At 44.5% G+C, this 16,817-nt stretch overlaps 1 protein-coding gene across 1 annotated transcript in view; it reads left to right on the top strand.

Annotated features, from left to right (window-relative positions):
• NXF3 (nuclear RNA export factor 3) overlaps positions 1 to 12,856 on the top strand; it is a 37,521-nt gene extending 24,665 nt beyond the window's left edge. The window contains 19 exon segments of the mRNA XM_047075808.1: positions 2,725 to 2,835; positions 4,788 to 4,869; positions 5,795 to 5,969; positions 6,183 to 6,336; positions 6,981 to 7,064; positions 7,157 to 7,261; positions 7,386 to 7,466; positions 7,593 to 7,662; positions 7,816 to 7,904; positions 8,305 to 8,408; positions 10,194 to 10,230; positions 10,581 to 10,649; positions 10,735 to 10,790; positions 10,929 to 11,036; positions 11,156 to 11,214; positions 11,329 to 11,444; positions 11,538 to 11,580; positions 12,052 to 12,124; positions 12,670 to 12,856. Coding sequence (XP_046931764.1) covers positions 2,725 to 2,835; positions 4,788 to 4,869; positions 5,795 to 5,969; positions 6,183 to 6,336; positions 6,981 to 7,064; positions 7,157 to 7,261; positions 7,386 to 7,466; positions 7,593 to 7,662; positions 7,816 to 7,904; positions 8,305 to 8,408; positions 10,194 to 10,230; positions 10,581 to 10,649; positions 10,735 to 10,790; positions 10,929 to 11,036; positions 11,156 to 11,214; positions 11,329 to 11,444; positions 11,538 to 11,580; positions 12,052 to 12,124; positions 12,670 to 12,856 — 1,803 coding nt within the window.
• Positions 12,857 to 16,817: the final 3,961 nt, after the last annotated feature.

The raw sequence follows: 16,817 nt of genomic DNA, 5'->3' as shown, positions 1-16,817 counted from the left end.
GCATTCCCACCAACAGTGCAAGAGGGTTCCCGTTTCTCCGCATCCTCTCCAGCATCTATAGTCTCCTGATTTGTTCATTTTGGCCACTCTGACTGGCATGAGGTGATACCTGAGTGTGGTTTTGATTTGTATTTCCCTGATAAGGAGCGACGCTGAACATCTTTTCATGTGCCTGTTGGCCATGAATTATTTCAATAGACTTTAATAACACTCTTTTACTGATCAGATTTATTATATAACAGAATATTAAACATTTGCCTTTAAAACATATTCCATGTATTTTCCCAGTAATATGCATCTCTTTATACGTGACATTCTTATTTGGGATAGAAGAGTTGTTTGTTTGTTTGTTTTTTTCTTTAACATCCCTTTAATTTGTCCAATTAATTTTGTAACAGAGTTAAAAGCTTTCCTTGGGTCACATAGTTGGTTTTGAATTTCCCAGGTGTTCATGTTATGGTACCCAACAGGGTACTGGAACAACCCTCTCCCCAATGTCTTTGCCTTGAAGATGATGGTGGAGATGAAATCCCATTCCTCAGGCCTAGAGGCCTGGATAGGCGTGGCCACATGGATAGCACTGTCCTAGGGGTGGTGTGTGTGGCCCAACCAGAAGCAGAGGAAAAGTAACCTCCACCAAGGGAAGGAAATGATCATTTACAGAATTATTTTAAGCCAGAGGCACTTCACATGGTATCTCCTACAACCTAACAAGTACTCAGTTATTATCCCCATTATTTGCAGACGTAGAAGTCGGTCTGAAGCTTTATTCCACTGTGCCCTGAAGCCTTCAAGGCTTTGGATCAAGAATTCCCACTAGACTATTATTCGATGTAACCTTAAGTATTTCTTGTTTTGTTTTCTGTCATAGCTGTATTATTTTTAAGTGAAGAAACCCCATGAAAATTAAAGCAATTTCTGCACTATCGAAAGAAAAAAATTAAAAGTTTGAAAAGATGGGGTAAATATTTGCCAACAATATTGCAGAATTTGTGCTACCAGGGAAGAAAATAAAGGGCTTTTGTCTATTGGTGGAGAAAGGGACAAATGACAACAAATAATTTATGTAAAAAGCAAAATGTTTCTCCAGACATCTGGAAAGATGCCACACCACATTAACTGAAGAAATGGCAATCTGGAGATGGTATAGTAAGTAAGTGAAAAAATCAATTTGCAGAACATTATTTACGTGTTGGCAAATTTTAAAAAGTGTGTATCTATAACCACATAACTACACAGATATTTTAAGGTAGGTATACACATTACTTAAAGAGAAACACATCTGGATAATGTGTAGCAAACTATTTACATAAGCCATCTTGGATATCAGTTATTTGGGGCGCGGGGATCATATATAGATGGAAGGTGCAGAATGATTTCCATTTTCTATGTATACATTTTTAATGTTTAACATTTTGTGATTAGGCAAATTTGTTGAGAGAAACACTTGAAAATATATAATAACCAATTCACAAGAAAAGTTCATATATATTTACCACGTTATGAAAATGTTCACATGATAGTGTTTAATAAGCAAATAACAAACTTCACCCTTTGACTTGACAGTTTATCTGTGTATGTATGTGTGTTTCTGTCTTACACTTCCCTAAACCCAAGTGTTCACACTCTCATATGTGGAGATTTTTCCTCACCTCTCTCAGGGACTGAAGTTTCTCTCTCAGGGCATGGAGATCTAGGAAGGGATTGTGGGCACAGAGTAGAAAATTCCAGAAAGAAGTAGAAATTCCAGAAATTCCTGGCTGATATACTGGAGCCCAGGTGCCTCCTTCCTTCCTTCCCCCTTGCAAAGCCCTCTGGTCTGAGACATTCAGAGCTACAATTCTCACTCTGACCACTAAAGGGGCATCTACCTACACTGACTATATTTCATTCTACTCTCATTACAGTGACCCACGAAACTCTGTTGTTGTTTTTTTTTCCTTTATAGTTTCCAGATCTGGTGTGTGTGTGTGTGTGTGTGTGTGTGTGTGTGTGTGTGTTGGTTTTTGCTGTTGTTTTGGGGGGATGGGGGATCGGTGGTTTGTTTGCTTGTTTGTTATTATCTCTCTGGGATGCACGGGAGATAATGCCAGCCATGTGATTAGTTTCAAAACATTCTGTTACCTTGCTCCAACTTTAGCAAATCCCACATATTGCAGCAAGAATTTAGTTAGGCTACCTATGCATTTACATGTCACCCCCATTCCATGGAGCTCAGTTGCAGTCTCTGTTTCTCCAGGTAGCATCTGAATGACTCCAGGAAAACTCCAACACCTCATTAAGTCTCAGTAACCTTGCAAAGCCTGTGACTGTGATCTCAGAGTCCCGTTGTGAGGACCACATGAGAGATAAGATGCAATGTAGCAAGTACAGAGGCTGGCCTACAGCTGGCACTCAGAGTTCTCTGGGTTTGCAGAATGAGGGAACAGGATGTATTATAAGTGAATACAGAGGCTGGCATACAGAGTTCCCTGTGTTTGTAGCTGCAAGTGCCTGGGTCCCACGCCCCCTGACTCTAGTTGGCCTTTTCTGCAGGGCTGGTTCAGTTAGAAACAGTTCCCTGATAGGCTGATAGCAAACTCAGGGGGCAGTAATCACAGTAATCACCTCTGGTGCCCGGGGCTCTCTTCTCCATGGCTTTGAGGAGGGGACTTCCTGTAAGGACTCCATCTTGTTTGTGTGAGGCTGACAAAGTCATTTGGGGCCTGCTCTCTTCGTCCTCAGCAGCTTTCCTTGATCTTCTCTAAACCTCCAGCTGCAGATTCCACAGGTTCTCTTCATAAGCAGCCTGTGAGGACATTGGTGACAGGTCACTGCCTTCAGGCCACACCATGGGTGAGTTGGCCAGCATGAGGACTTGGTCTCAGATCCCCAGAAGTTACAAGGGTTGCTGGGTCCCTTCCCCCACCCCACCCCACAGGACACCCAGCCAACCCCCTTTTAGAGAAGGGGTGATGAGGGCCCAGGCTCACTCTTCTCTAATCTCTTGAGGAAATGTGCCAGGTGTGCCCTGACATTCCCATCCCGGTTCCACATGGAAAAACTCCCCTCCTATGGAAGTGGTTATGGCTCAGGTGGATTTTTTTTCACTGATTGAAGGGATAGATCTGATTTTATGTGGTCCTCACGGTTTGGAGAGTCCACAGTTTGGAGAGTGGGGAGGGGCTCCTAGGTTGGCCACGTGCGAGGCAAGGGAGTGGGGGGTTGCTGTAAATGAATATTCTTTGGATGCCTACTACAGGTGAAGGAGTGGCAGAGAACACACTATTACCCTTAACTCTTACATCGTCTATTCAGGGTAGATTGTATTACCTCCATAGAAGTTTCTTGAGGCTTGCTTTATAGCCCAGCACATGACTTATTCTGGAATGTTCCACGTGTAATGGTTATGTGCACTGTTCTATGTCAATTAAGTACATTTATTAATTTGCTTTATTCTGATTTTAAAATATTCTCCACCTAGTGGAATTTATGTCTGCCATTTTATTTTTTTATTTTTATTATTTTTTTCAATATATGAAATTTATTGTCAAATTGGTTTCCATACAACACCCAGTGCTCATCCCAAAAGGTGCCCTCCTCAATACCAATCACCCACCCTCCCCTCCCTCCCACCCCCCATCAACCCTCTGTACTCAGTTTTTAAGAGTCTCTTATGCTTTGTATGTCTGCCATTTTATATGTTACTCAAGGAGGTGTGTTAATATTCCTGCTGTAATCGTGAATTTATCCATTTATATTTTTACTGTCACTGTTTGCTCTGCACATTTTTACTCTGTGTTAAGACACGCACACAAATTTAGGATTTTGTATTGATGGCTTCTTATTGCATTGAACCTTTTATTATAATGAAACCTCCTCTTTAATCTAGTAATTTTTTTTCTTGAAAAAAATACCTTTCTTTTTAGTAATATGGTTACACCAGCTTTTGGGAGGTCAGTAAGTAAATGCTATACATTTTGCCAAGTGTTTTTTTTTTCCAAATTTTCTAGATCATTAAATTTTGCAGATGTTTCTTTTAAGGAGCATTTGATGGAATGTTTTCCTTCCAGTCTCATAATATCTGTGTTTCTGTTTGGAATATCCAGTCTGAAACTTTTTTTTAAATTTTTTAACGTTTTTTTATTTTATTTCTGAGACAAGAGAGAGACAGAGCATGAACAGGAGAGGGGCAGAGAGAGAGGGAGACACAGAATCTGAAACAGGCTCCAGGCTCTGAGCTGTCAGCACAGAGCCCGATGCGGGGCTCGAACTCACGGATCGTGAGATCATGACCTGAGCCAAAGTCGGACGCTTAACCGACCAAGCCACCCAGGCGCCCCTCCAGTCTGAAACTTTTAATGTAAATATATATATATATATATATATATATATATATATATATATATATATAACTTGGTTTCTGTATGCCATATTGACTGCACATGTATTTTTATGTCAATATTTTATTTAATTTATTTTAATTTTTTATATAATTTGTTGTCAAGTTGGTTTCCATACAACACCCAGTGTTCATCCCAACAGGTGCCCTCCTCAGTGCCCATCACCCACTTTCCCCTCTCCCCCACCCGCCATCAGTATTTAAGAGTATCTTATGGTTTGCCTGCCCTTTTCCTCTCCTTTCTTTGGAATGACTTAATACTGTTTTTTTGTTTGTTTGTTTGTTTGCTTGTTTGTTTTTAGTATTAGATTGTTACCTCATTTGGCCAGACAATTAAACATCCTTAGCCATTCTTTTAGTGTTTACCTTTCTGACTATAATGTAATTTTTGTTTTCCTTTTCACAGTGTGATGTGAATTACTTCTTCAAAGCTCTTCAGACAATGAAGGAACTTTGGGACACTTTGATTCCTCTCACCCCCTCCCGATGTATTGCCATGAATTTTAATTCTATGTATATTTAAACCCCTAGAAGAAATTAGTGTCATGGTGCCATATAGTCAATACTCATTTAGACTTGCCTACATATTCACAAATGCCATTAGTCTTTCTTTCCTGCAACTGTGTGCCTCCATCTGGGATCCTATTTCTTCTGCCTGAAGGAGAACCTTTAATATTTCTTTTAGTTTGACTCCTCCAGTCACAAATTTTCTCAGTTTGTGCTACATTAACATCACTGTGAAATGTACATCTTTTCTCTAGGAATGTTTTTTCTTAAAGCATACTTTGTCTCCTATTAGTATTGTTATACTGACTTGATTATCCTGTTACTTTGGGAAACTTCTCAAGCGAGATCCCATCAAATGCCACTTCTCCACATTTCCCTCTCCTTCATTCTGGGGACATCTCCTTTAATTCTCTCCCCCTCTCTTTTGGTATTCTCCATAGTATGTCTCTCTAGGTTTTTCTGGATATTTTCATCAGATGTAACTTTCACTTCTCTAATTCCTTTTTCAGGTGGGAACTCACCTTTGACCTGTGAACCATAACACCAAACTTCCAGCATGGATTTTGTTATCCCCCTAGGGCAGAGAAGGGAATTGTGAGTTAGAGATGATAAGCAACTTGTCCCTGGTCACCTAGCCTGCAAAGGGCAGAGCAAGGGCTAACATCACAGGTTAAACCCTAGGCCCAAACCCTTTCCTCTGTGCTTTTTTTTTTCTTCTTGGCTGTGCATGCTCCCCACTTCTCATCTCCCGGGAAGTGGAGCCCCAGGGAAGTCTTTCAAACTTTTTAGCACTGTGCTGCATTTCATTTTAGACGATAAAGTCAGTGATATTTCTTCATTAGCCATGATGTTTCCCCAGAACCTTTTGTGATATTGGAACCAGTGATGTGTTATTCTCAATTTCAGGGCATAATAACACAGGTAACTCCTTACAAAGAAGAGCAAGATGCTCGGGTATTTACCGACGGAGGCATAACAATTGGTCTGGGCATGTCCGTTCTGGCATTGATTCTTCATCCCACCAGCAGCAAGATGGAGATCCAGCAACAAATGACAGTCGCATGAGCACCCGAGGAAGATAGTAAGTGACCAGTCACCATAGCTGAAATGTACCAGCCAGTGGAATACATAGCCCTGTAGCTGAATATGCCGTTCTCTTCTTCAACCTGGAAGAGTGCAGGATGATGGAATCAGGTTAATGGTTGAGCAAACTTTATTGTACAGTGGGGCGAATGTGTAATAGAAGACTTTCCAAGCATGTGTGGATTACTTCCTTCTCTCCACTTCCCCACAGTGCTCCCTATGCCATTCCATCCTGTCATTGGAGAGGCAGTTTTCAGATACAAGACCAAACGCAAGCTAACATGGAGGGAGAGCAAAAGCGTCCAGAGACAAGAATGGAGGGGGAGAAGCAGGATGAGACCTCCAGGAGCTGGTTCAAGATCACAGTGAGTGTCCTGGCAAAATGAACCCAATGTGCAGAAGGAGGTGAACAGAGGGAATTATGTTGGACTCATATAGAGATGCTAGGTACCTTTCTGGGGGAGAGGAGTGGGTAATCCATCTTTTTATTACTAAGAGTTAGCATCTTAGATCAGGTAAGGGCAGACTCAGAGAAGCAATGTAAAGGGAACAGATTGACTAAAGGGAGAATTGGGTAGGTTGTCTAAGAACAAAGGAAACTACAGCCAAGGAGAAGTAGCAGCTCCACCCTGGAAGTCTCAGTTTAGCTCAAGCTGAGTGTGGGAGGGGGTCGAGTCTCCGGGGTCTCTGTTGGACAGACAGGCTAAGGCACCCTTCCTTGAGCAAGGATCACTTGGAACTTTATATAAGGAAGTTCATGTTAAACATCTTAAGTTGATTATCTGAAGAAAGTGTTTGAATGGAAAGAAAGGTTATTTAGGAAATCCATGACTGGTACAAAAGTTCACAATAATGGATATTGTCCTATCATAAGAAATTATTTTGAAGAACCCTCCCCCCCCACACACACAAAAGGTGTGAAAGGAAGACATGCTTGAGTTTTATCTTAACTTTGGGTTCCATTGTGTCAATCTCTTCTCCCATTTCTTCTCCCATTTCTTACTCTTAGATTCCATTTGGCATCAGATATGATGAGAAGTGGCTGCTGAATCTGATTCAGAAGCAATGCAGTGTCCCCTTCACCCCAGTGGAAGTAAGAGAAGACAGTGAGGCAGATGAGAAGAAACAGGGCAAATGAGCAGTGGCTTGGGTCTCATATTGTTTCTTTTGCCATTCACCCTACAGTTTCACTATGAGAAAATGCAGGCCCAGTTCTTTGTTGAGAATGCCGGCATTGCCTTCGCATTGAAGAGTGTCAACGGCAAGATCTGGAATGAGAATAATGAAATGGTGTGTGTCAAGGGCATGGCCAGGGCTAGTTAGGGGCAAGATGGCAGGACAGGGGCAAGGTCTTGCTTGATCCCAAGGATCAGATTTCCTGGTGCTTACTCAGCCCCTCTTGGGTTCCCTACAGATATCTATCTTTGTCCACCCCTCTGATGCACCCCAGTCTGTGCAGAAGGAGCTGAAGCCAGAAAATGTGGATCAGATAAAGGTAATGCAGACCCGAGACCAGCTGTGAATCTATATCCAGACCCATATCTTCTTCCCACACCTATTGCCTCCATCCCCCGTCTCTACCTCAGACTCAGAGCCACTGACCCCATCTCTAACTCTGCAGTTGACCACAAACAAAAGATATGTAGTCTCCTAACAATCTCTTAACATCCAGAGAGTCCGCTTTGCCCCTGGTATGTCTACAGAAGTAGTTCTAGGGCAGGTAAGATCAGAGAAGCCTGTCTGGAAAGGAGACTTGGGGATGGTAATGTGGGGAGGTTAACCTGAAGCTGTAACCAGCCGGGTCTGTCTCAGCCTTGTGATTCCCTCCCCTCGGCTTCTCGGAGACATGGTCACCCGAGATATTGAAATGGTACCAAATCCTAGAAACAGCATGGCTGCCTCCCGGCAGACTCATGAAAAGAACATGTTCAAGGTGAGAACTCAGGCCCAGTGCTGGGATTGATGGCAAAGGTGGGAGATTAGGTAGAAGAGGCAGATTGGTCTCAGATAACCCCTGTTGGGGTCCTCACTCTAACACTTTCCTCATCATAGCTTTTGCCCTCGAACCTGAGCGACAAGAAACCCTACCAGATGGATGGCCTATCCAACAGTATGCAGAATGCCTCCAGCATCGAGGACTTGAACCTCTCCAACAGTGAGGTAAGGTGTGGTACCCAGATCTTTCTTTAAAAAGAAGGTGAGAGTGCTCATGGGGTGGTGGCGAGAGTCAGGGAAGTGGATTTGTTGGAAAAAGAAAGGGCCGGGGGTGCAGGGTCATCCTGGACATCTTTCTCTGATTCTTGCGTTTCCTTCCAATAATTACTCCCCTGAAGTCTGCAGGGGAGTTGGACAAGGGCAAAAGACTGCAGCGAGAAGACATGAGTGCAAACAGAAGTCCCCTGTGCACCACCTTTCCCGATAAGTCAACCAACATAAGGTCAGTTATACTCTCCGTCACCCTGTGGGACTCTGAACTATGCCTGACGGTGCCTGCTTGGAGGGGACAGCATCCCTGTTCCTCTGCGAGGAACAGAGGCCCTATGCTCTTCTCTCTCTGTCCGTCGCCTGTGCTTAGGGGTCTCCGTTCCTTCCTCTGATCCTCTCACCTGTTTGGTCTGAGGTCTGTTTGCTGGCTATCTACACCCAGCCTTCTCTAGCATGCCCTCCCCAAAGTGTGATCCATGAATCAGGGCCCCCCTTCCTCACTAGGACCAGAGTGACTGCTGTGCGCCACATGCTGTGACCTGGACTCACAAGGGTCCTCCATCCAGGCCAGGGCCTCATGCTGAGACAGGCAGTCCTGCCTCCCTGCTGAGACAGGGATTCCTTCCCTTGTTCTGAGAGGGACCCTCCTTTCCTTGAACCAGATGTATCCCCCCTCCTCCCGTCAATTCCAGGCAGCCATGGTGGCTTTCCTGCCCACGCTGAGGGCTGAGGTCCTGGGGGGCTGCCATCATGACATCTGTTCCTCTGACCCAATGCCAGGAGCTGGGCCCTCCTTGAGAGAAACCAGGGTTCCCTGAGTCAGGGGGCCAGAAGTGGGAGACTGCCAGGGAGCAGAGGGCTTCCTCAGGCAGGAATGGAAGGCAGAGAGGAGAGGAGCTTGAGGAGATGAAGGACAGGCCTCTCAGAGGCACCACCCCCTTCCCACCCCACCCCCACATGTCACATCATCCAGACTGTTCCTTCAGTGGAGCCCTGGGTAGCCTGGCAACGGGTATAATGCCTCAGGGAAGGAACCGACTGGGACAGGCACAGGTGCACTGGGGCCATCAGGAGGGAAGGTGGTGATCATAAGAGGGGGGACCACAGACCTTCAGCCCCATGTTGACCTGGGGATTGATACTCTACTCCTTCTGGGGAAGGTCTTCTGCCCCTGTGGCTGCCCCATTCCCCATGCCCAGCTCAGACTGAGCTCACACAGGTGACAAAGTTTCAACCAGCATCCAATGGGCCCCCAGCCCAACACCTGCATATTTTCCATTCCTACCTTGGATGCCAGGGCCAGCCAGGGCAAATGAAGGAATGCGCTGCAGCTGGGGAGACATTTCCCCCTTCTTTTCTCTTCCTCCTTGGCCCCACCACCATGGTAAAGCTTCTTTCTTTTCCCTTTGCTTTCTCTTCCTCCTTTGTCTCTACTCCCCTGTCTCTCTCACCTCTCCCCTCCTTCCTTCACTCCTTCTGTCCTCATCCCCATTCCTCTCCCTCCCTGTCTCCTGGGTCATGCCTCACTCACCTCCGTGCCCCAGCATTCTGGGCCATCCCTGGGGGTGTCATGGTCCTGCAGAATGCTGGGCCCCTAGTGAGGTACCAGAACCCTGGGCTATCACCCCATTCCCTCTTCTCTCTGGAGTATTCAGTGCGGGCCTAGAGGAAAGAAGGGAGGCAGGGAGGGGAAGGCAGCCCTGGACCCTGGGATCCAAATGTTGCTTCTGGTGAATCTGGAGATGGGAGTCAGGATGATCTAGGTGGGAGCCACCCAGGGGGAAAGGGAGGGAGGAGGGGGTCAGGCAGAAGAAAGGAATGAGAAGGGATGGGGAGAGAGAGTGTGTGCTTTTCCTCTAAGTCAGTCCACAAGGGAGGTGCCAAGGGCCCTGCAAGCCTGGGGCACTGCAGTGTAGGTGGGACGTACTGGCCATGTGTCAGGTGTAAGTGTGCTTGCTCCCATGATGGACACCTGCAAACTTTCACTGACTTTTCTGTTTTATCTGGATTTCTGCAGCTCCATCCTGGAACTGTTTTCCAAGTTATTATGCCTGGTAGGTGTATTCTTTGATCATTGAGTCCTCTACTGGCACTGATGTCACCCCAAACCTGCCCAGAGGCCATTTAGGTCTTGAAGAAGTTACAATTTTCGTGACCCTTAAACCTCATGGATGTGCAGATCTATGTGGAAACCCAACAAGGGCTCCGGATCTCCTTCAGCCACGTTCTCCACAGGCATCAAGCACCCCAAGACAGTGATCCCAAATGTAGCCTTGCCCATGTAATCTCCATGTCCCTTTCATATCTGACCTCTGAGCCTCACCCTCTCCTGGGCCCATCCCTTTCCTGATTGTCCATAATCCACTCCTGGTCAGCAACACTCACTTCCTCTTCCTTTCCCCAGGATGGCCAGGAGTCACCTTCACCAACCAGCGTTGGTATTGCAGCCCACAAGAGGTTACCAACCTGCAAGGTGAGGAGGGCAGATCAAGCCAGGTTTTGGGTGGTGTGTGAGGAAGGGATATCATCTGTGGTCCTGAGGGCTGTTGTGATTTCAGGGAAGCTTCTTTGGATCTGATGCACTGAAGAGTCTGGTCCTGCAATTCCTGCAGCAGTAAGTACTCCTGGGAACCTGGGAAAGTGGAGGGCTAGGATGGTGAGGCCACTCAAGCTCAGGACTGCTGACTGTGTCTTGAAGTCTCATTTGAGGTCCAGACCCCAGATAGAGACTGTCCTCATTGTTTCCCCACAGGTACTACTTGATCTATGACTCTGGAGACCGTCAGGGTCTCCTCAGTGCTTACCACGATGAGGCCTGCTTCTCCCTGACCATTCCCTTCAACCCCAAGGAGCCAGCCCCGTGAGTGGCACAGCTCAGACTCTGTTCATGGGCTTTGTGGCTCCCAGCAGACACAGGGTAGCTCAGGAAGCATGCACACTGGCCAGACCACCACTCCCTGTTCCTCTTTCTCTCCCTAGAAGCAGCTTGTGCGAGTACCTCAAGGAAAGCAGGAACATGAAGAAGGTCCAGGACCCCTGTGCGTGTGTGATAGGGGAAGATTGGGCAGGGGAAGGAGATGTGAGGGGCTAATCATAGGACCCAGGGTGTGGCAACCCCTGATCTTCACTTGCTTCTCCGCCCCCCCCCATAGACCTGCGTGTTCAGCTGCTGAAGCATACAAAACATGACATTGTGCACTCCCTCTGTGTGCTGCCCAAAACTCAGCATGACCTCAGCTCCTTTGTGGTGGACATATGGTTCCAGATGGTGAGCACCTGCTTCCTCCCAAGGGTAGCCCTCAGAAAGCCACAGGTGGGTAGGAAGTGTAGGTGACTTAGCACCTGGGCTCTTCCCTTTTAGGACTTGATGCTCTGCTTCTCTGTCAATGGAGTGTTCAAGGAAGGTGAGTGTGTGTAGAACCTCCTCCTCAGCTGCCCCACTGCCCCTTCCCTGGTGGTTGGGCTCCCTCTCAGAACTCTCCCAGCTTCCCTGATTCCTGTTGTGTTCTCCTGTCCTCACTCTGTCCTCAAACCACCCTGGTCTGAACCAGGTATATGCCTGTCTACCCCACACAGCTTGGGCATTAGGGACACAGTCTGTGGAATTTGATAGCTCTCACCCTAGATCCTTACTCTGTGAACTTGGGCTCTGAACCTGTAAGTTTTGAGGGGTATTCATTGGTCCCAGCACATAGTCGGATCCCTGTCATGGGGAACAGATTGCCTTCCCCATTCAGAACACTCTGACTCCCAGAGAAAAATTGTCCCCTCCAGCACGAATGAATATCAAGTCAGACCATGACTGGGAATGCTGTGTGAGTGTGTAAAGCATGTGGAATGCTAAGGGGTGGTGTTATTTGCTTTTGTTGTTGAAGTGGAAGGAATGTCTCAGGATTCTGTTCGTGCCTTCACCCGGACCTTCATTGCTAACCCTGTCAACAATTACAGGTGAATGCTTTGTTGTGGGTGGATCACCCAGTTCAGTATGAGTTCAGTTCTGTGGAAATCAGGTGTTACAATCTTTGGCATATTCTGAATTTTGTGAAAAGGCAATAGGTTCATCCCAGGAATCATCTCTCCTAGTGATTAAGAGTGTGAGTTCTGTAATCAGATTTTTTTTCCTGTTCCCAACACTCACTATTTTTGTGACCTTTGCCAAATCACACATTATCTTTTTGTGACACACTTTCTTACTCTGGAAATTGAGATTAGACTGTCAACTCTTTGTCATATGTGCCTGGTAAGTATTGATGTAAACTTGCCCGTGGTTTAGGGTCAAATGGTTTAATGTCTTCATATTGTTTCAAGTATCTTGCCAAATATTGGCTCTGTGAGGGGTGAAGAAGTAGAGGTACTATATAAGAAACATGGATGGGAGATACAGCAGGGATATGGAAAGAATCTGATGGCTAAGTGGCAGTGGGAGCAAGATCATTGTTGCGATGTCAGTTTGTCAATCTGTACAGTTGTCTAAGGTCCCATTTTTCCTCCAGTCTATGCATCATGAATGATACTCTGCTTGTGAATATCATCAGCCCTAAGAATACCATGAGCACATTCTCTATCCCAGTTCCCACTCCCTCCTGCAGCTACTCGAACACCTTTTCCCAGAAGCAGCAGGGAATGGTTCAGTCTTTCACCACACAGTCTGGGATGAACCTCCAACGGTCTCAGAAGTGAGTGCTGGGAGTGCATGCGGTTAGGAGGGTGATGGGAGGGGCTGAGGATTTAATAACGGGAACTTGCTGGTAATTAGTATTGCTTATGTATTTCACTCATTATCACCCTGAACGTTTATGTGTTTTAACACAGAAGATAGGCAGTTGTTTTGACCAGATGTGCATTACTTCTTGAAGTTATTTTTTTTTATATGAAGTTTATTGACAAATTGGTTTCCATACAACACCCAGTGCTCATCCCAAAAGGTGCCCTCCTCAATACCCATCACCCACCCGCCCCTCCCTCCCACCCCCCATCAACCCTCAGTTTGTTCTCAGTTTTTAACAGTCTCTTATGCTTTGGCTCTCTCCCACTCTAACGTCCTTTTTTTTTTTTTTCCTTCCCCTCCCCCATGGGTTCCTGTTAAGTTTCTCAGGATCCACATAAGAGTGAAACCATATGGTATCTGTCTTTCTCTGTATGGCTTATTTCACTTAGCATCACACTCTCCAGTTCCATCCACGTTGCTACAAAAGGCCATATTTCATTTTTTCTCATTGCCACGTAGTATTCCATTGTGTATATAAACCACAATTTCTTTATCCATTCATCAGTTGATGGACATTTAGGCTCTTTCCATAATTTGGCTATTGTTGAGAGTGCTGCTATGAACATTGGGGTACAAGTGCCCCAATGCATCAGTACTCCTGTATCCCTTGGGTAGATTCCTAGCAGTGCTATTGCTGGGTCATAGGGTAGGTCTATTTTTAATTTTCTGAGGAACCTCCACACTGCTTTCCAGAGCGGCTGCACCAATTTGCATTCCCACCAACAGTGCAAGAGGGTTCCCGTTTCTCCACATCCTCTCCAGCATCTATAGTCTCCTGATTTGTTCATTTTGGCCACTCTGGCGTGATGTGATACCTGAGTGTGGTTTTGATTTGTATTTCCCTGATAAGGAGTGACGCTGAACATCTTTTCATGTGCCTGTTGGCCATCTGGATGTCTTCTTTAGAGAAGTGTCTATTCATGTTTTCTGCCCATTTCTTCACTGGGTTATTTGTTTTTCGGGTGTGGAGTTTGGTGAGCTCTTTATAGATTTTAGATACTAGACCTTTGTCCGATATGTCATTTGCAAATATCTTTTCCCATTCCGTTGGTTGCCTTTTAGTTTTGTTGGTTGTTTCCTTTGCTGTGCAGAAGCTTTTTATCTTCATAAGGTCCCAGTAATTCACTTTTGCTTTTAATTCCCTTGCCTTTGGGGATGTGTCGAGTAAGAGATTGCTACGTCTGAGGTCAGAGAGGTCTTTTCCTGCTTTCTCCTCTAAGGTTCTGATGGTTTCCTGTCTCACATTTAGGTCCTTTATCCATTTTGAGTTTATTTTTGTAAATGGTGTGAGAAAGTGGTCTAGTTTCAACCTTCTGCATGTTGCTGTCCAGTTCTCCCAGCACCATTTGTTAAAGAGGCTGTCTTTTTTCCATTGGATGTTCTTTCCTGCTTTGTCAAAGATGAGTTGGCCATATGTTTGTGGGTCTAGTTCTGGGGTTTCTATTCTATTCCATTGGTCTGTGTGTCTGTTTTTGTGCCAATACCATGCTGTCTTGATGATGACAGCTTTGTAGTAGAGGCTAAAGTCTGGGATTGTGATGCCTCCTGCTTTGGTCTTCTTCTTCAAAATTCCTTTGGCTATTCGGGGCCTTTTGTGGTTCCATATGAACTTTAGGATTGCTTGTTCTAGTTTCAAGAAGAATGCTGGTGCAATTTTGATTGGGATTGCATTGAATGTGTAGATAGCTTTGGGTAGTATTGACATTTTGACAATATTTATTTTTCCAATCCATGAGCAGGGAATGTCTTTCCATTTCTTTAAATCTTCTTCAATTACCTTCATAAGCTTTCTATAGTTTTCAGCATACAGATCCTTTACATCTTTGGTTAGATTTATTCCTAGGTATTTTATGCTTCTTGGTGCAATTGTGAATGGGATCAGTTTCTTTATTTGTCTTTCTGTTGCTTCGTTGTTAGTGTATAAGAATGCAACTGATTTCTGTACATTGATTTTGTATCCTGCAACTTTGCTGAATTCATGTATCAGTTCTAGCAGACTTTTGGTGGAGTCTATCGGATTTTCCATGGATAATATCATGTCATCTGCAAAAAGCGGAAGCTTGACTTCATCTTTGCCAATTTTGATGCCTTTGATTTCCTTTTGTTGTCTGATTGCTGATGCTAGAACTTCCAGCACTATGTTAAACAACAACGGTGAGAGTGGGCATCCCTGTCGTGTTCCTGATCTCAGGGAAAAAGCTCTCAGTTTTTCCCCGTTGAGGATGATGTTAGCTGTGGGCTTTTCATAAATGGCTTTTATGATCTTTAAGTATGTTCCTTCTATCCCGACTTTCTCCAGGGTTTTTATTAAGAAAGGGTGCTGGATTTTGTCAAAGGCCTTTTCTGCATCGATTGACAGGATCATATGGTTCTTCTCTTTTTTTTTGTTAATGTGATGTATCACGTTGATTGATTTGCGAATGTTGAACCAGCCCTGCATCCCAGGAATGAATCCCACTTGATCATGGTGAACAATGCTTTTTATATGCTGTTGAATTCGATTTGCTAGTATCTTATTGAGAATTTTGGCATCCATATTCATCAGGGATATTGGCCTGTAGTTCTCTTTTTTTACTGGGTCTCTGTCTGGTTTAGGAATCAAAGGAATACTGGCTTCATAGAATGAGTCTGGAAGTTTTCCTTCCCTTTCTATTTCTTGGAATAGCTTGAGAAGGATAGGTATTATCTCTGCTTTAAACGTCTGGTAGAACTCCCCTGGGAAGCCATCTGGTCCTGGACTCTTATTTGTTGGGAGATTTTTGATAACCGATTCAATTTCTTCGCTGGTTATGGGTCTGTTCAAGCTTTCTATTTCCTCCTGATTGAGTTTTGGAAGAGTGTGGGTGTTCAGGAATTTGTCCATTTCTTCCAGGTTGTCCAATTTGTTGGCATATAATTTTTCATAGTATTCCCTGATAATTGTTTGTATCTCTGAGGGATTGGTTGTAATAATTCCATTTTCATTCATGAGTTTATCTATTTGGGTCATCTCCCTTTTCTTTTTGAGAAGCCTGGCTAGAGGTTTGTCAATTTTGTTTATTTTTTCAAAAAACCAACTCTTGGTTTCGTTGATCTGCTCTACAGTTTTTTTAGATTCTATATTGTTTATTTCTGCTCTGATCTTTATTATTTCTCTTCTTCTGCAGGGTTTAGGCTGCCTTTGCTGTTCTGCTTCTATTTCCTTTAGGTGTGCTGTTAGATTTTGTATTTGGGATTTTTCTTGTTTCTTGAGATAGGCCTGGATTGCAATGTATTTTCCTCTCAGGACTGCCTTCGCTGCGTCCCAAAGCGTTTGGATTGTTGTATTTTCATTTTCGTTTGTTTCCATATATTTTTTGATTTCTTCTCTAATTGCCTGGTTGACCCACTCATTCGTGAGTAGGGTGTTCTTTAACCTCCATGCTTTTGGAGGTTTTCCAGACTTTTTCCTGTGGTTGATTTCAAGCTTCATAGCATTGTGGTCTGAAAGTATGCATGGTATAATTTCAATTCTTGTAAACTTATGAAGGGCTGTTTTGTGACCCAGTATATGATCTATCTTGGAGAATGTTCCATGTGCACTCGAGAAGAAAGTATATTCTGTTGCTTTGGGATGCAGAGTTCTAAATATATCTGTCAAGTCCATCTGATCCAATGTCTCATTCAGGGCCCTTGTTTCTTTATTGACCGTGTGTCTAGATGATCTATCCATTTCTGTAAGTGGGGTGTTAAAGTCCCCAGCAATTACCACATTCTTATCAATAAGGTTGCTTCTGTTTATGAGTAATTGTTTTATATATTTGGGGGCTCCGGTATTCGGTGCATAGACATTTATAATTGTTAGCTCTTCCTGATGGATAGACCCTGTAACTATTATATAATGTCCTTGTTCAT

The sequence above is a fragment of the Lynx rufus genome, unplaced genomic scaffold (assembly GCF_022079265.1).
Source record: "Lynx rufus isolate CCGP_SWC_20201006 ecotype Redwood Valley unplaced genomic scaffold, mLynRuf1.p SCAF_14, whole genome shotgun sequence".
NCBI lineage: Eukaryota > Metazoa > Chordata > Mammalia > Carnivora > Felidae > Lynx > Lynx rufus.
This window is presented reverse-complemented; position numbering and strand designations above follow the sequence as displayed.